The following is a 15,256-nucleotide window of genomic DNA, read 5'->3' as shown; positions in this document are numbered from 1 at the left end:
TCGGACCGGTTAGCGAGCACGATCATGGAAAAAGTTTACCACTACGACCTATATATGGGTGCGTAGACAGATCCTGGGGTTGGCTTAAGGTGTAGTTGGACTCGAGAGGGTTGTACATTCTTCGTCATAGTTTTCCCTATGGGGGCCCCTTGGTCACTTCATGCCTCAAGGGGATCTTCAGACTAAATGAGAAGACCAAAGATAGGTTGTTCCAAATTTGGCTAACCCTGAAAGAATAGATTTTTTATTAGTATCTAAAACACTCACATTTCAAGGTTTAGATTTCTGCTGTGAGCAGATTATTCAAAGTAGGTGGAGATTTAGTTACTAAAATCGTATGTACAAGAACTAATTAATATTTTAACGCAGTTTCAACTAAGTGGTCTATTTTTGTACTGTAGTATAGCAGATACAACAAACGCTACATTTCCTGTTCTAACATTACTAACATTATTTACTTGCTCTTAGTGTACTGTCAATAAACCCACAAAACACCAACGCATGTCAATACGATCTATATTTCTCAAACGTAACAGCCGTCTATTTTGACGAATTTTGGATCGCCTTAAGTTTGAATTTAAAATATTTGAATGCTCTGTTTTGCTGATATATATTTTAATTCTGTGTGTGTTAAATTTGTTTTGAAATACCTCCCGGGACGCCATTTGTTTACCCGATTGAATAAATTTGTCTGACATTAATGATGAATACTTGAACACTTCTGTCACCACAATTATCGTTTAATATCGTTGTGCAGTATTAATAGATGCAAGAAATAATGACACCGTTATTCCAGCAAACAATAATTCAGGAAGCCAAATTAAAACTCTCTCTAAAATAGAATTCATAACAGCATCGCATTGTTTATATTTTATGTGGATCGTTTCAGTAAAAGCTCGCGGATTGAACGTAGGTTTGCGGTCTGCAGGACTGAAAATTGAATTTGTTTTGATGTTTTGCGCAACCGAAAACTAAAATTCGTTAATATTGAAAGCGATCGCCGTAATTTACATAACTGGCAGCGCTTACATCACGGCACGATGTCGAAATCGTCTTGTTCTCGTATTCTAAGCAAATCTATCGGCAAATACTCCCATACGATTTTGGAATAGTAACATTACAGAGAATCAATATTGGATGCTTAGTTCGCAACATAGTTTGTTCCAATTCTGTATTAACCGTAATAGAATAGTGACTTGACTTAAGAAGGAGCCCTTTGTATAATTTCGACACGACGGGGTCGGCTAATCAACGGAATTAAGGTGCTCGGGTTCGAAACGTTGGGGTTCACCGATATTGCATTGTTGCGTCTTTTGCTGTGAAGTGGATAAATAGTTTCATGATCGGTTTAAAATTTCTAGGTTTGCGTGCGACTCTCGAATGTAGGCAACCCAATGTGCAGCTGTGTCAGAGCAGCTGAGAGCTTTCCCTTGTTCCACCAAGTTAGATTGTCCACGATTATTCTTCTTTACCCAACAATTAAAACACTAGTTGAGACTGCGGCTCGTAATCAGACTTCTTATTGTTCTCACAAACCAAACTATCATCTCGAAAAAGAGCTCCTTCTGTAGTCGCTACGAGCTCTCTTATATCTACCCACCCTTGTATAAAATATTTTCTAACTCGTTGTAGATCAACATAAAGAGATTTATTAGTTGATAGTTTCAAAGAAATATTAGTATTCAAAATTGCGATTGTGATTTTTACATTTTGTATAAATGTAGGCATGTCAATATTTATCAGAGAATATCTTTCAGATTTGAATGTAAAATATAGAAATATATATACATATATGGGTAAACTTGGTGCTGGCCGACTTAAGAAGAGAAGGCAAAGTTCTGTTAATATAAGGAGAATTAAAGTCGCCGGAATCACTTACTCCAACTAAGTTTCCAGGAACATACTTCCCGTTATATCAACAGAATTAACTTTTATGGAAAGTTGTAAATAAACACATATTCTGTACATGTCATGACCACTTCTGTACGCGATACAGCCGGGTTGGACTAACGTTGCTTACCCTGATTCGTGATGAATGTCTGCTAAATGGCGCGTGATCTGATTTAACAGCTGCTACAGAAGGCTAAGCTTTGATCAATTCACCCAACACTAGGCTAGAATTTTTACGGACATTGTTAGCCAACATCCAAATCTAATTCATAAATCATTTATCGCTCTTCTTTTGTCTCTTCATTCGTATGAATCTGATAAAACATTGTAAAACAATGCATGTCCTCAAGAACGAGCCACCGTTTGAAGTTCGAATACATCAACGTTTTTATCCGATCGCACAAAATCATCGTTCACAAAACCCTATTTGATTCCGACGTACTCGTGTGACACGCTATAACACACACATTTACCCAGACACTACGCAACCACTCTCGATTTTATTTACAATGGACCAAGTATCTTTAGGGTGTATTTTTATATTAAAATGTCATCAGAGACTTAGACTTAAGTAGTTTTCAATTTAACGTCAAATTTAAGGAAATGTAGTTACGCCCACTGAACAAGAACTCCATCCACAAATGCACAGATGTAAAAATGCACCCAAAATATCTACGGTGAAAGTGGTCCATTTATGTTTTACATCCGAAACAAGCAATTTCTTTTATCTGTATCATAAACATTAACTTGTTTTAATTACGACAGCACAGTAACGAACGACTTCTCTTAAAAAACCACAAAAATCGGTTCGCGGACTCGCGGGACGTGACATAACCTCACCCGTTGCGTAAAGCGCTTATTTCAGCCCGTGCACAATGTATTAACTTTCATGCGATTTATGTTTGCCTGTTTTATGTGAAACTGTACCCAAAATGGTCTCAGTTGAGACGTTTTACGTAAGTGGTCCGTCTCCCTTCCTGTTTGAACGTTATTTATTTACAAGTGAAGAATAGGCAAGGAATTCTTCGTTGACGGTTAACAGATAGAGTCAATCTGCCGATCTGCGGGCTCGCAGACGTCGCAGGCGAGCGTCGAATGATAGGATGCGGAAAAAGTCGTCGATTTCTCACGGTATGCGATTTAAGTGGAATTCTTGCGCGGGTGTTATAGAAAAGTATATAAATATGTAACGAAGTTAAAACCGTCAACACTTCAGGGAAATGTCAACAAATAAAATGCCTAAATTAAGTAGCTGTTGAATGATCACAACGTCAATCCGGACTGCTCTCACGATAATCCAATTATTGTCTTTTATTTCTCCAGAATTTCTCTTTGGAAAACGCGAAACACAGCTGAGTACGGAAAAGTGACACATATTTTAACGGTGACCCACTTAACGGTAATATTTGATCGGTGTAGCAGTAATTCATCAACAAATTGTATTTTGCTCAAAATGTCAGATATTACACATTACACATCATCCCTTTCATATAATCTATACGTTTGTTCGCTCGTTTTTCTGTAAATAATGTTGGATCAATGTTACACATAATGTGATTATTATGTATATAAAACATATAAACACATAATATGTATAGACACTGTTTGTTGTTTTATAAATAAAGTATATGACGTATTCGTGTTTTATTTATTTCTTATCCCACATCCCGATTTAATCATGACGCTACCGCGCACACAACTTCTCTACGTAAGCGGTAGCGATAATAAAGCGTGCTCTCTTAAATTAACTTTGTCAAAACATAACCTCACTTTTGACGTTTACGATACAGTTGTGCTTAGAGCAAATTGAGTAAGACGTTCTTTCTTCACGACAAGAAAGTGGAATTTAAACAGCTTAACGTGAACGTTCAGCTTGTTGCTACAATGTTTCGACACTTTAAATTCGGCGTTTCATCAAAACTAATTCACTGTGATAGGTGGCAATTTGTTCTGCAGACCAACAATTGCCTGTAATACATCACTTTACCGTATTGATTTTTTGTACCTATTGTACAGCGGAACTACGAAAATAGCACTGCAGATCTAACAGGTAAGTATAACGATTCATCTATGTTAACACTGAGCTACACATACAACGAAGGACCTACGTTGTGTTGTCAACGTAGTGAAATAGCAGCCGTCATTTCATTCTTAATTCTAAAAGAGTAGCTAGACAAAACATGAAACCTTACTCAAAAAAGCGAAATTAGACCAAACGAGTTTGTGGCTTATTATCATTAAAAGGTAACCATAAATTTAGTCTGTATAAATTTTACGCAACATGAAAACATAAATATAAAACAAGGGTATTATTTTTTATGTTACACAAAAAATAGCCTAATCTGGTTTGTAATGATTTTTAAATAAACAAACAAGTTCTGATTTTAGAGTCATTCATAAATTGTGTTTACGTACAAGAAAAATAAACAAACACATTGTCAATCATTTCATGAGAACATTTAACGGATTTTGCATGGTAGACCGACTTTTGACATTTATAATGATTAAGAGCGTAGTCATTTTGGGTCCAGATGAAGCGTCACCTAGATGGCGACACAGCAGCGGGGGCTGTCAGTTCTGACGTTTGGTGGATTAAGACCTTGTCATATCGCCTTGTTTGCCGCTTTGGATGATTACTTTAATGAAAATAACTGGCGTTATTAATTTTTGGCGAAGAACAATGGTGAAATTGTGCAATTAGTGCCTTGTTTGTTTTCTGTTTGGAAGACAAATCGTTCGTCGTGAAGAAAAAGTGTAGGTGGGGCAGTTAATTAAACGAAAGAAGGTGAAATACGGAAGTATTTAAAGGTTAAGAAGCTGAACCTTTCAAGTTTGACAGTCTCTGAATACAGGTAATACGGTCTAAAATTGGTTGCAATTGATCACGTGACAGCAGGTCAGGTCAGGTCCGTCGAGTAAAAACTTGTCCAAATTCATGGCCTACTCGAAATGGAATTACTGCAATTGCGACGAACTATAACACATTATTCCCCAAAATAAGAAGAAATATGAAAGTTGTCGCTGTTATTCCTTTCATTTTCATTTTGTCAATTACATTTACTTTAAGTTAGGTGTTTTCGTATTTCTTTTATTAAGTATTTCAGTTTCTTCTGAGGTATTTCTCCCGCAAATTACCCATCGTTGTAAAATCATCTTTGAAACGTTCACGAGTTCTAAACTAGGGACACTTACTTGGTGGTTTACTCCTTAAAAATATTTGCACGTTTCACTCACCTTTACTATATGCATAAGTGGCACGTCCGTCATATCGTCTAGAGTGAAAGAGCATTGTGCAGACACGACAGAAAGTGCAATTTTTCTTTCTTTAAACGCGTTCAATTTATTTCATAGACAAAAACACGGTCTAACTCCGTTTTAATTGAAGGCCCCCGTCAGAATTTGAAGGCGTCAAATCGATCTTTAGAAATTATAGTAAAAAAGAGAGTGAAAGTAAATCTTTCACGTATCATCAATAGTAATGAAAATATGCAGTCTTCCGCTTAAATAATTTTAGTAACAATAACAAAAAACATGAAATCTGAATCGTGTAAGTAAAGCGTCGGTTACATTCTCTAGTTCTCTGTAATCGCATTGCAAACCCGGAAACAAGTTCATTGACTAGAAAACTATAGGAAATTCAGCGACTAATAAAAGCACCATCAAGTAATTGTTATCATCGTGATTACTATCGAAAAGTGGTACTTTTACTTTTATCAAAACTACGACGAAATTAAGGCATCTTTTGGTGAAGAACCGGTTGTGTTCGGCGCCACTCGTCTCAAACCTGGCTAAAAAAAAATAAAAGTTATTCTGCAAGAGGATTACCACTGGTGTAAGTATGTTAACATAATTTCAACTTTCAGCGCCAGCGACATTGTAAAAGTTTCATTATATAATCGATTACTCGATAAATACTATGTTTCTATTAGTAAACTATAGTCAGCCTACTGACTCCGGTTTATTAACATACTCATTAAATTATAAAAGACGGCAACTACACTAATTACATGCTAAATGACATCAAACCTTTGTTATGCGAAACGTGAAACTGATACAAGCGATATTATAAAAGTCGCGCACTAATTCGATCTTAATTCAAGCAGAAAATAAGAAAACACGAACAGATAATACCACATATTTGGTTAACATGCTTCAGTAAAATAAAAAAAATTAAGACGTACCGTAGTACAGACACAAGAAATTTTCAAACGTAATCCACCTGAAAAACTATTTAGATCATAAATACAGGTAAGCCAAAAACACTCGCTTTCTCTCGGTACTCTCTTTCCCGTATTTTGGAAGTGAAACAATTCGCCACAACTTCAAAATACGGATGGTGAAATATTTACTTCAGGTAGCATTAATCCCCAGACCTCTCATCTGCGACACGATAAGATAAACCACATTTTTTCATACTCTAGGGGTCATGAAACTTCAAGAAAACATGAAAGAGACCAGTCGTCGGACCCTATTGCAATCAGTTGTCAAATAAAAATATTTTACAACTTTTCCGTCGGAACTTCCACGTGTCGTTTAAGCCTATCGACCACAAAACACCAACCCTTCCACCACAATATAGAACTTATTACATAAACTTTGGTAAGGACCACAGAGCCAAGTTAAGCTTAGTTGAAAAGTTTTTTGTTGGACTCGAGTGATGAATCAGTGGCATATATATTGATTTTTTTATTTTTTTATTATCTGAAGCAAAAAAACTAACAGTATGTATGAGTACATGTTGAGGACCGCTGTTTAACCAGCGAACGTTCCCCTCATCTCCGAAAAATTCTAGCCATGTCGAATCGATGATTGCAAAATATCCATCCAAATAGCCTTATACATTATTTAATAACCGGGTGTACATCCATAATTATATAATCGCTTCCTGTTCGGCTACTCCGCGTTATATAATATTAAAATGAAAGATCACAATGTAAAATAGCGGAAGTGAATTTTTACGAGAAAGTGAAATCATTCTGGTAGTTCCAGTTATCTTCTTTGCTTTGTTTAATTTAGGAATCTGAATTTTGAAGGGGCTTTGGAGTAAATGTTCTGAGTATTATGTTGTCTCTCGACACGTCATAATCATGTCAAATGGTTCGGTAAACGCAAAGATTAATTTCTCCGCGAGATCGAGAAAAATGGAACGTTTAGCTAAACGTGGATTAAACTATGATGTAACACCACGTGCAAGTCTGACAGTGAACTTTAATAAAACTGTACACAACAGACAAAGTGTAATCCATTAAGACGATGTTAACAAAAGATTCTGGGTTTTTGTTTTAGTGCACCTGTCTTACAGAATTCTTAATCATAGAATGCATATTGTTACAAATTTTTAATGCTTACAACGTTGAACTAAATTAATGAAAATTTCGTTGCGTAATCGAGAAATTCGTTTTTTCTGTAGGCATGTCATACGACGTCCGACGTAATCCAGAACATAAATTCCGTTTGGACATATCTCTGGTATGATCAGTTTCCTTGCTTTATACAATTAAATAAACTCATTAAGTTCAACAATAACAAAATTAAGCGATTTTTTTTTTTCGAAAAAGAAACTTTTAGATGGCCAACTTCATTTGAATTAGTACAACAATGCCATAAAACGTAGCCATTTTTGTAAATAATCTTTTCCTGTTTTAAGAGGTCCAGGAACTAACTTTCCGCACGAGCCTGGTAAAAGTAAATCCGCAGCACTTAGGCTTTTACGCTAATAAAGCAAAAACCATTATTTCATAAATCAATTAAAACGGACCAACCAAGTTAGCGGAGTTCCAATAGTCACGGAATTTTGTGAAATCCAATTATCCTATAGTAACACGGTTATATAATTAATCAAAACAATAAAATAAAATAAATAAAATAGGATACGATTTCTCAGCGTGGTAAGCGGTGCACAGGAGAGGGGTTTTGTGCAGAGGGGGTTTCAGAGCACCGATTCGGGCCAAATTTTGCAGTTTGTGTCAATCAACTTAAACAACCAACATCAAAAATATGAGGCATAAAACAAGCAAAATTTTCGTATAAAAATTGTCGTGTCGTTCACTTTCGCGCAATTTTAAAAACAAGTTTAAATAAAAATAAAGTGCTGTTAAAAGTGAATGTGAATTTGAATTAGCTCTCGCCTTTTTGTGCTGTGTTAAGGAAATTAGATGGTGGTGATGCATGTGAGTAAAATTGGCTGGAAAATGTGGTCGTAGGTGGCAACAAAAAACAAAAAATCGATTGTCGATATGTTAATTTCGAAACATGTGAATAATTTGTACGTGTTGTATATAGTGGCCCTTTTTCCAAGCTGGACACGGATTTTCACTCGAGATGATCCCATGTTTTTCTCCGTTCAAACCGCTGCACGTAAAAGTGCAAGTAAAACAAGACCACTTTCATCTATCTTATTTTGTTGACCAAAGATACGGTTTTATTAACACAGTTACATAAACAATGTTTAACTCATTTATAGATTTGCACAATTTCGTTACAAGAACGCTTAACTGCAGTTAACGTGCAACTTTCGACCATTTAAAAGTATATTAATAAAACATGTTCGCTCACTTTTGTGAATGGAAATAACTAAGATTAATTAACATCATCGTAACCCACGTAACTATGACTAGATAACTGCCGTATTTTAAGTTACGTCGAAATTAGGATAAGAGATGTTTTGATGCTTGCAGTCAGAAAAATCAATAACTGCTTGCAGTGAATCTCATCTCATGTAGTAATTTTATTATATTAAACTTGATTTATATTCGCGCTTCTCTTAATTTACACTAAAGATACAAATTATCAACGATCTTTTTAAATGTGTAATAACACTAAAAGTGATAAGAAAATAGCTCTTATTTTTTGGCCAGTTCATTGTGACGATAGCAATCTAGACGGCGCAGAGCCTCTATGCATAAAGATTAAAACGTAGCTGACGACAAAATGTTTGCAACTAAAAGTCGTCAGAGATAAAAAGATTATTAAAGAGAATACGTTATTAACCCCAAACAGACTAAATCAGAGTAGTGTAGTTAATTCGTCCCAACTTACCTTACAATTCACCATCGTGTAAAACCAGCTTCACAAAACACTTTTTTCGTTAAGAGACCTTACTTAATTATCTCGTACTTTGCAATTAAAATTAGTATTTTCCGTATCGATGGTGATTTCGGTATTTATGGACCGATTTCAGAACGTCAAAAGACAATGGGGTCACGAGTGCTGATTAAAACTCGCTTGGAATAAATTAATGCTTTATTTCTTGATTCAATTTGTACTTTATTCGCCTCGCTGAAGTGATTCTAACAGTCAAAACCGTAATGAGCTGCTAAGATTGAGATAAACACCTGGATTTGCGTAATCACGAGCTGTGACTCCGCATCGGGTGTAATCAGCTCGTGGCGAGTAAATTAAAAAGGAATTTTTTAATTTCATTTTGAAAATCCGCCATCTGTTTACAAAACACAAACAGGCTTATGAATGATAAATTTCAGCGAGTTTACGGGATTCGGGTTCAAGTTCAACAAGAAACAAAATTATTTCAACGTGTTATATTTAAGTCAAAAATTGACGTCATCGTTTATTTGGAGGGATCGATTTAATTAAAATAAATAAAAAACTGTAAGCTTAGGTTTAACTTGTATATAAATAAAAATATTAAATTTTAACAGGTATCTGTACCAGATTCTGGTGGTGAAGACCCCAAAGATCAGCTAAACAAATGGTAAGTATTTGATTGTGTTAATTTTTGTTCGTTTAGTTTGTTTGTTGATTTGTTTTCTTGGCCAACATTCAAGCTTGAATATTGTTATAGCGACTGTAGAAATTTCAGCGATGATTAGGGTCGAAGAAAAAAGCTAACATAGTTAGCTATTTAAAACTAAATAATTGACAAACCATCGCAAGTTCGGACCAAAAAGAAACACATCTCAAACAAAGTTCGGTCCCTTCGCAAAAACTTTAGTTATAGTAAACGAGCTGTAACCTTGTTTAACGATCTCTGACGCACCCTACGTATCCAGCACTTTTATTAATACTGTTTCCGCGTTTATAATGCCCGTATATCAACGCAAAATTTCCCCTACATAATTTTTAGCGAAAATTTGAGCGCCTCTGCACGTCCTCGTTACGAGCTCCGAAATTCGAAATTGAAGAAACCGGTGTTTCGAGTGCTTCTTCTTGATTTGCTCAAAGAAACGAGCCTAATCTTGGCGTTATCCTCTCCTGCCTACCAGGACCATCAATTATGCGACGTGTTGCCCTGTCTACCTTCGCCAAAATAAGGGCTGACACGTCGCTCATCAGCCAACCAGGAAATTATTTTAGTACCTCTTTGAACGGTTTTACGTAAACATCTTGAAGGTTCTCACCAATTAAATGACTCATTGTTTACGCAGCACAAAGGAACGAAAATTTTCTTCGTGCCTTCTCTCCTAAAATAAATATTTATTCCAAAGATGACAAATTTCCTGTAAATATTGCTCCGATCGTTAATTAAATTAGGATCGCCGTTTGGGGGATGCTAGATTACGTCTACGAACCCGACAGATCGACGGGCTGATAGCACTTTTCATATTTTTTGGACGTTCGAATGACGTCGAATCTGTTGCTGCGATTAAAAAATGCGATGGTTAGGAAATAAGCGACGATAACTTTGTTTCGCGATTCTTTGTTTGCTGGTATGCTGATAAATGTAACAAAATTGGTATGTACTGAAAATAACGCTACGCAACACAACGATAGCATTCTGCAAGTGACGTGTATTTACAGATACAATGACATACGATTTTGACTGTCATATGGTGCGAATGTCGCTGAAAGCCTTTTAAATAGAGAAACGTCCGGTGAAAATATATTTCGTTTTACTCTTTTCAAATTTTCCAGTCATGTAGACGACGAATTTTAAAGAGGAGAAAGTAATTGTAATTTCACCTAGATCGGCTATCCTACATGCTGCGCCAACCGATATAATAGTTATTTCACCAAAAATATTTCCGACGAGAAAACCCAACTACAAAATAACTTACTTTTATTTACAGTGCAGTTTACCATTCTTTTACTTTTACGTAGACGTGTGGTAATGGCTCATTCCCCGTTGTACTAAAATATATTCTTTTCTTGTCTCGCAAGCTTTTCTATATGTGATACCTAAATCTCTGAGGCGTCACACCATTATTTCAAATATTTCTCGTTGTTATCTAACTTAACTAAAGACATGATTTTGGATCGATGTGACCTCTTTATCTCACTCGTAAATTTTAAAGTTATAACTTAATTTATCTCACGTAATTTGCGCGACATCATTCACTATTCCTCTTGAGCATTAATTTTTGCGACTGTTTTAAACACTTGGCCTTGTTAGTAATTACTTTGAAACTAAATGCATGTCAATGCATTTTTTTCTTTCATTATTTTCGTCCGACGTCTAGTTAACATGAATTTTCAAGGTTTATGTGATTAATGTTAATGTAATTTAAATTCGCATTCAGCCGTTTGTAGTCTAGCTGAATAAGTTATTTTACAATTATTTTTATATACAAGCGTTCCATTTAAAAGCTCGACACCACAGTTGTATTTTTTTTTTATGAAAAAAGTAATAAATGTTATCGATAAAAAAAATTGTTATTCAACAATTTTCAATATATTTGCATTTTTATTAAAACAAAATAAATTAAAAAGAAAGCTTTAAACTTTTTTATTCAGGATTATAAAATTTTTCATTTTCTCGTACGGTTTTATCATTCTCAAATTCTCAATAAACTGTAATCCAGTCTATCCGGCGACTGGCTACTTTCATGTTCTCTCGACGTTTAGGGCCTCCAGAGTACGAAAAAATAGGTCTCCCGTTTTATAATATAACGTACTCCTCTATATGTGGTTTATGAATCTACCTTGATTTTGTTTTCTATTTTCTCGAAAATTTTAAAAAATATTACACACTCCGTTTATCCAAACTGATATAGGTGTCCTTGCTAAAATATTGATGACGTCATAACCAAATTTTCTTAAAGAAAACTCATTTAAAACGTACGCATAACATGCTTCTTTACCTGTAATTTAACAATCCAGACATAGGTTTATTTTAACTTCTAGATTGTGTCATGCATTTTTTTTGAGTCACCCTGTCTAAGTAATTCTAAAAAATATCAATGCATTCATAAACCACAAATATACGTTCATAATATTTTATATATTTTAGATAGGATTTATAATAATAAAATTTTGAAATGATATTATCAATTTTTTAGGAAGGAATAAGTGGATGAATTTTGATTAACTATTTACAAAACATACAGTAACCGTACAAAGTTTAATGTTATAGCATTCGGTTTAACAGTTTCAAAGTTAAATTGCAACATTTTATTGTATTGATTTTTTTGTCTGACGTAAAAAATCAACACGGATTCATAAGCCACAAATGCAGGAGTATCTTATTTTCTAAAATTTAAATAACATTTACTGTTGTAAGATAACGTCATCCCACTGTTGGCGGGCTTGATCAGACAAATTTTGATTATCAATTTCGATATTCCTAACGTACATATAAAAGTTGACGACAATCAGTCCAGTAGTTTCGAAAATTGTTTCTGTAATAAAAATTGACGCAGCAGACGACAGACAGACCGAAACTGGGTGTTACGTTTAAAGAGAAAAACCATTACGGCATTTTCATTTTGAAACGTGCAACTTTGGATGTCGCCGAAAATTAAGTCAACTTTTTTTTAATGAAAATACGAAGTTTGATATTTTTGTAAATTTTATTATTTTATATTAACTACAAAAATCCGAAAATTTGATCAACTCACGCAGAATTTTTTTAGTTGAATTAAGTTTACAAATTGCTTTATACTTTGAAAGAAATTGACTACTAAGTACGTACAGATAAGCAGATAACCAACATCAGTGAAGGCAAATCAAAATTTACATTTGTGTTAAAAGAAAATTAAATTTGATTGATTTTGTCTCCTAAGTAGAGAGAAGACTAATTAATTAATTAAGCTATTTGCTAAGATAAAACTGATTTTGGCAAATGCCACAAGTTCTAAGAAAATTGAGGGCGGGTGGGCGGGACTAGTCTTTGCTAAGATAAGACTAATTTTGACAAATGACATCCTCTGAGAAAATACTTGCTAAGGCAAGCACTAGCCCCACCCACCCGCCCCCTCTTTTTTCAGAGAGTATGTGATTTGCCAAATTAAGCCTTATCTTACCAAGTACTAACCCCGCCCACCCGCCCCCTATTTTCTCAAATGTATGTGATTTGCCAAAATAAATCTTATCTTACCAAGTACTAACCCCGCCCATCCGCCCCCTATTTTCTCAGAGGTATGTGATTTGCCAAAATAAATCCTATGTTAGCAAATACTAGCTGCGTTCACCCGCCCTCTATATTCTTAAAATTTGTATTTGCTAAGATAAGACTGATTTTGGCATATGACAATCCTCTGAAAAAATTGGGGGTGGGTGGGCGGGGCTAGTACTTGCTAAGATAAAACTGATTTTGGCAAATGCCATAAGTTCCAAGAAAATTGGGGGCGGGTGGGCGGGACTAGTCCTTGATAAGGAAGACTAATCTTGGCAAATGATATATCCTCTGAGAAAATACTTGCTAAGGTAAGCACTAGCCCCGCCCACCCGCCCCCTCTTTTCTCAGAGGGTATGTGATTTGCCAAAATAAGTCTTATCTTACCAAGTACTAACCCCGCCACCCGCCCCCTATTTTTTCAGAAGATGTGTGATTTGCCAAAATAAATCTTATCGTAGCAAGTACTAGCCTCGTTCACCCGCCCTCTATTTTCTTAAAATTTGTATTTGCTAAGATAAGACTGATTTTGGCATATGACAATCCTCTGAAAAAATAGGGGGTGGGTGGGCGGGGCTAGTCCTTGCTAAGATAAAACTGATTTTGGCAAATGACATCCTCTGAGAAAATACTTGCTAAGGCAAGCACTAGCCCCACCCACCCGCCCCCTCTTTTTTCAGAGAGTATGTGATTTGCCAAATTAAGCCTTATCTTACCAAGTTCCAAGAAAATTGGGGGCGGGTGGGCGGGACTAGTCCTTGCTAAGGAAGACTAATTTTGGCAAATAACATATCCTCTGAGAAAATACTGCTAAGGCAAGCACTAGCCCCACCCACCCGCCCCCTCTTTTTTCAGAGAGTATGTGATTTGCCAAATTAAGCCTTATCTTACCAAGTACTAACCCCGCCCACCCGCCCCCTATTTTCTCAGAGGTATGTGATTTGCCAAAATAAATCTTATCTTAGCAAATACTAGCCGCGTTCACCCGCCCTCTATTTTCTTAAAATTTGTATTTGCTAAGATAAGGCTGATTTTGGCATATGACAATCCTCTGAAAAAATAGAGGGTGGGTGGGCGGGGCTAATCATTGCTAAGATAAGACTAATTTTGGCAAATGACATATCCTCTGAGAAAATAGGAGACAAATGTAAAAAATATGAATGCAATGGTAAGTCACAAGTAAAAACTCATCATATTTTGCACATTTTGGGTAGAATTTATTCGGCAAAATTTTGAGGTGACGTCATCTATTTCTTGGGGGGAATAAACAGATATATTTTGGTTACATGCTTACAATAACTTTAAAACATCTGAATAGAGGAGCTGTTATTATTTTATTATTATTAAATATAGGCTGGCGCGACTTTACTGTATTCTTATTTTTTTTCTAAATAGGGTGAACCGTTCTTGATTTGATCAATAAAGAAAAGGAGTGGAAATTTACCTGGGAATAGAGTTCGAAATTATGTATCCAAAGTACAAGTAGAATTAAACAAAAAAAAATAATAATAATAAATTAAATAATGATAAACAAAATTAAGGTGTACATTATTTTATAAAATTTAAAAATCCTTTACTGCGGAAAATATTGTGTTGACGTCAAAAAATTATTGGTAAATTTTGATGAGGGTTTGGACATCATCTGAATAATAAAAATCTACACAAACGACAGACCACACGTACTCTTGGGGCCATAGAACGCCGAGAAAACTTGAAAGTGGCCAGTAGCCCAATGGAGTAAAGTAAAAAGATGAGTGATTCCATTTAAATCATCAATTTTGTGATATCGGTAAAGAAATTTTACTGGTTTTTACTTCCCGAGCGTAAGCTAAGTCCATCGGACGAATGGCCACTTTTATATTTTCTCGACGTTTCATGACCCCTAGAGTATGAAAAAAGTAGTCTGCCATTTCCGTCTGTCTTTCTGTCTGTCTGTACCCATTTTTATTATACACGTAATCTCCGAAACTGCTGGACCGATTGTTGTTAAATTTTGTATGTATATTACAAATATCATGCAGATTGTTAAATGTTAACCAGAATTTTGTTAATCATCCCCACCAACAATTTAATGAC

General features: G+C 35.3%; 1 protein-coding gene across 1 annotated transcript in view; it reads left to right on the top strand.

The window, feature by feature from the left end:
* Positions 1 to 7,865: 7,865 nt before the first annotated feature.
* Positions 7,866 to 15,256, top strand: part of LOC135141915 (neprilysin-4-like) — a 47,349-nt gene continuing 39,958 nt past the window's right edge. Inside the window, exons 1-2 of the mRNA XM_064073504.1 lie at positions 7,866 to 8,060; positions 9,549 to 9,601. Coding sequence (XP_063929574.1) covers positions 8,046 to 8,060; positions 9,549 to 9,601 — 68 coding nt within the window. The 5' untranslated portion in view covers positions 7,866 to 8,045. The remainder of the gene's footprint in view (positions 8,061 to 9,548; positions 9,602 to 15,256) is intronic.

This window comes from Zophobas morio, unplaced genomic scaffold, assembly GCF_036711695.1.
Source record: "Zophobas morio isolate AGI-343-1 ecotype UQ-CSIRO unplaced genomic scaffold, CSIRO_AGI_Zmor_V1 ptg000044l, whole genome shotgun sequence".
Taxonomy (NCBI): Eukaryota; Metazoa; Arthropoda; class Insecta; order Coleoptera; family Tenebrionidae; genus Zophobas; species Zophobas morio.
This window is presented reverse-complemented; position numbering and strand designations above follow the sequence as displayed.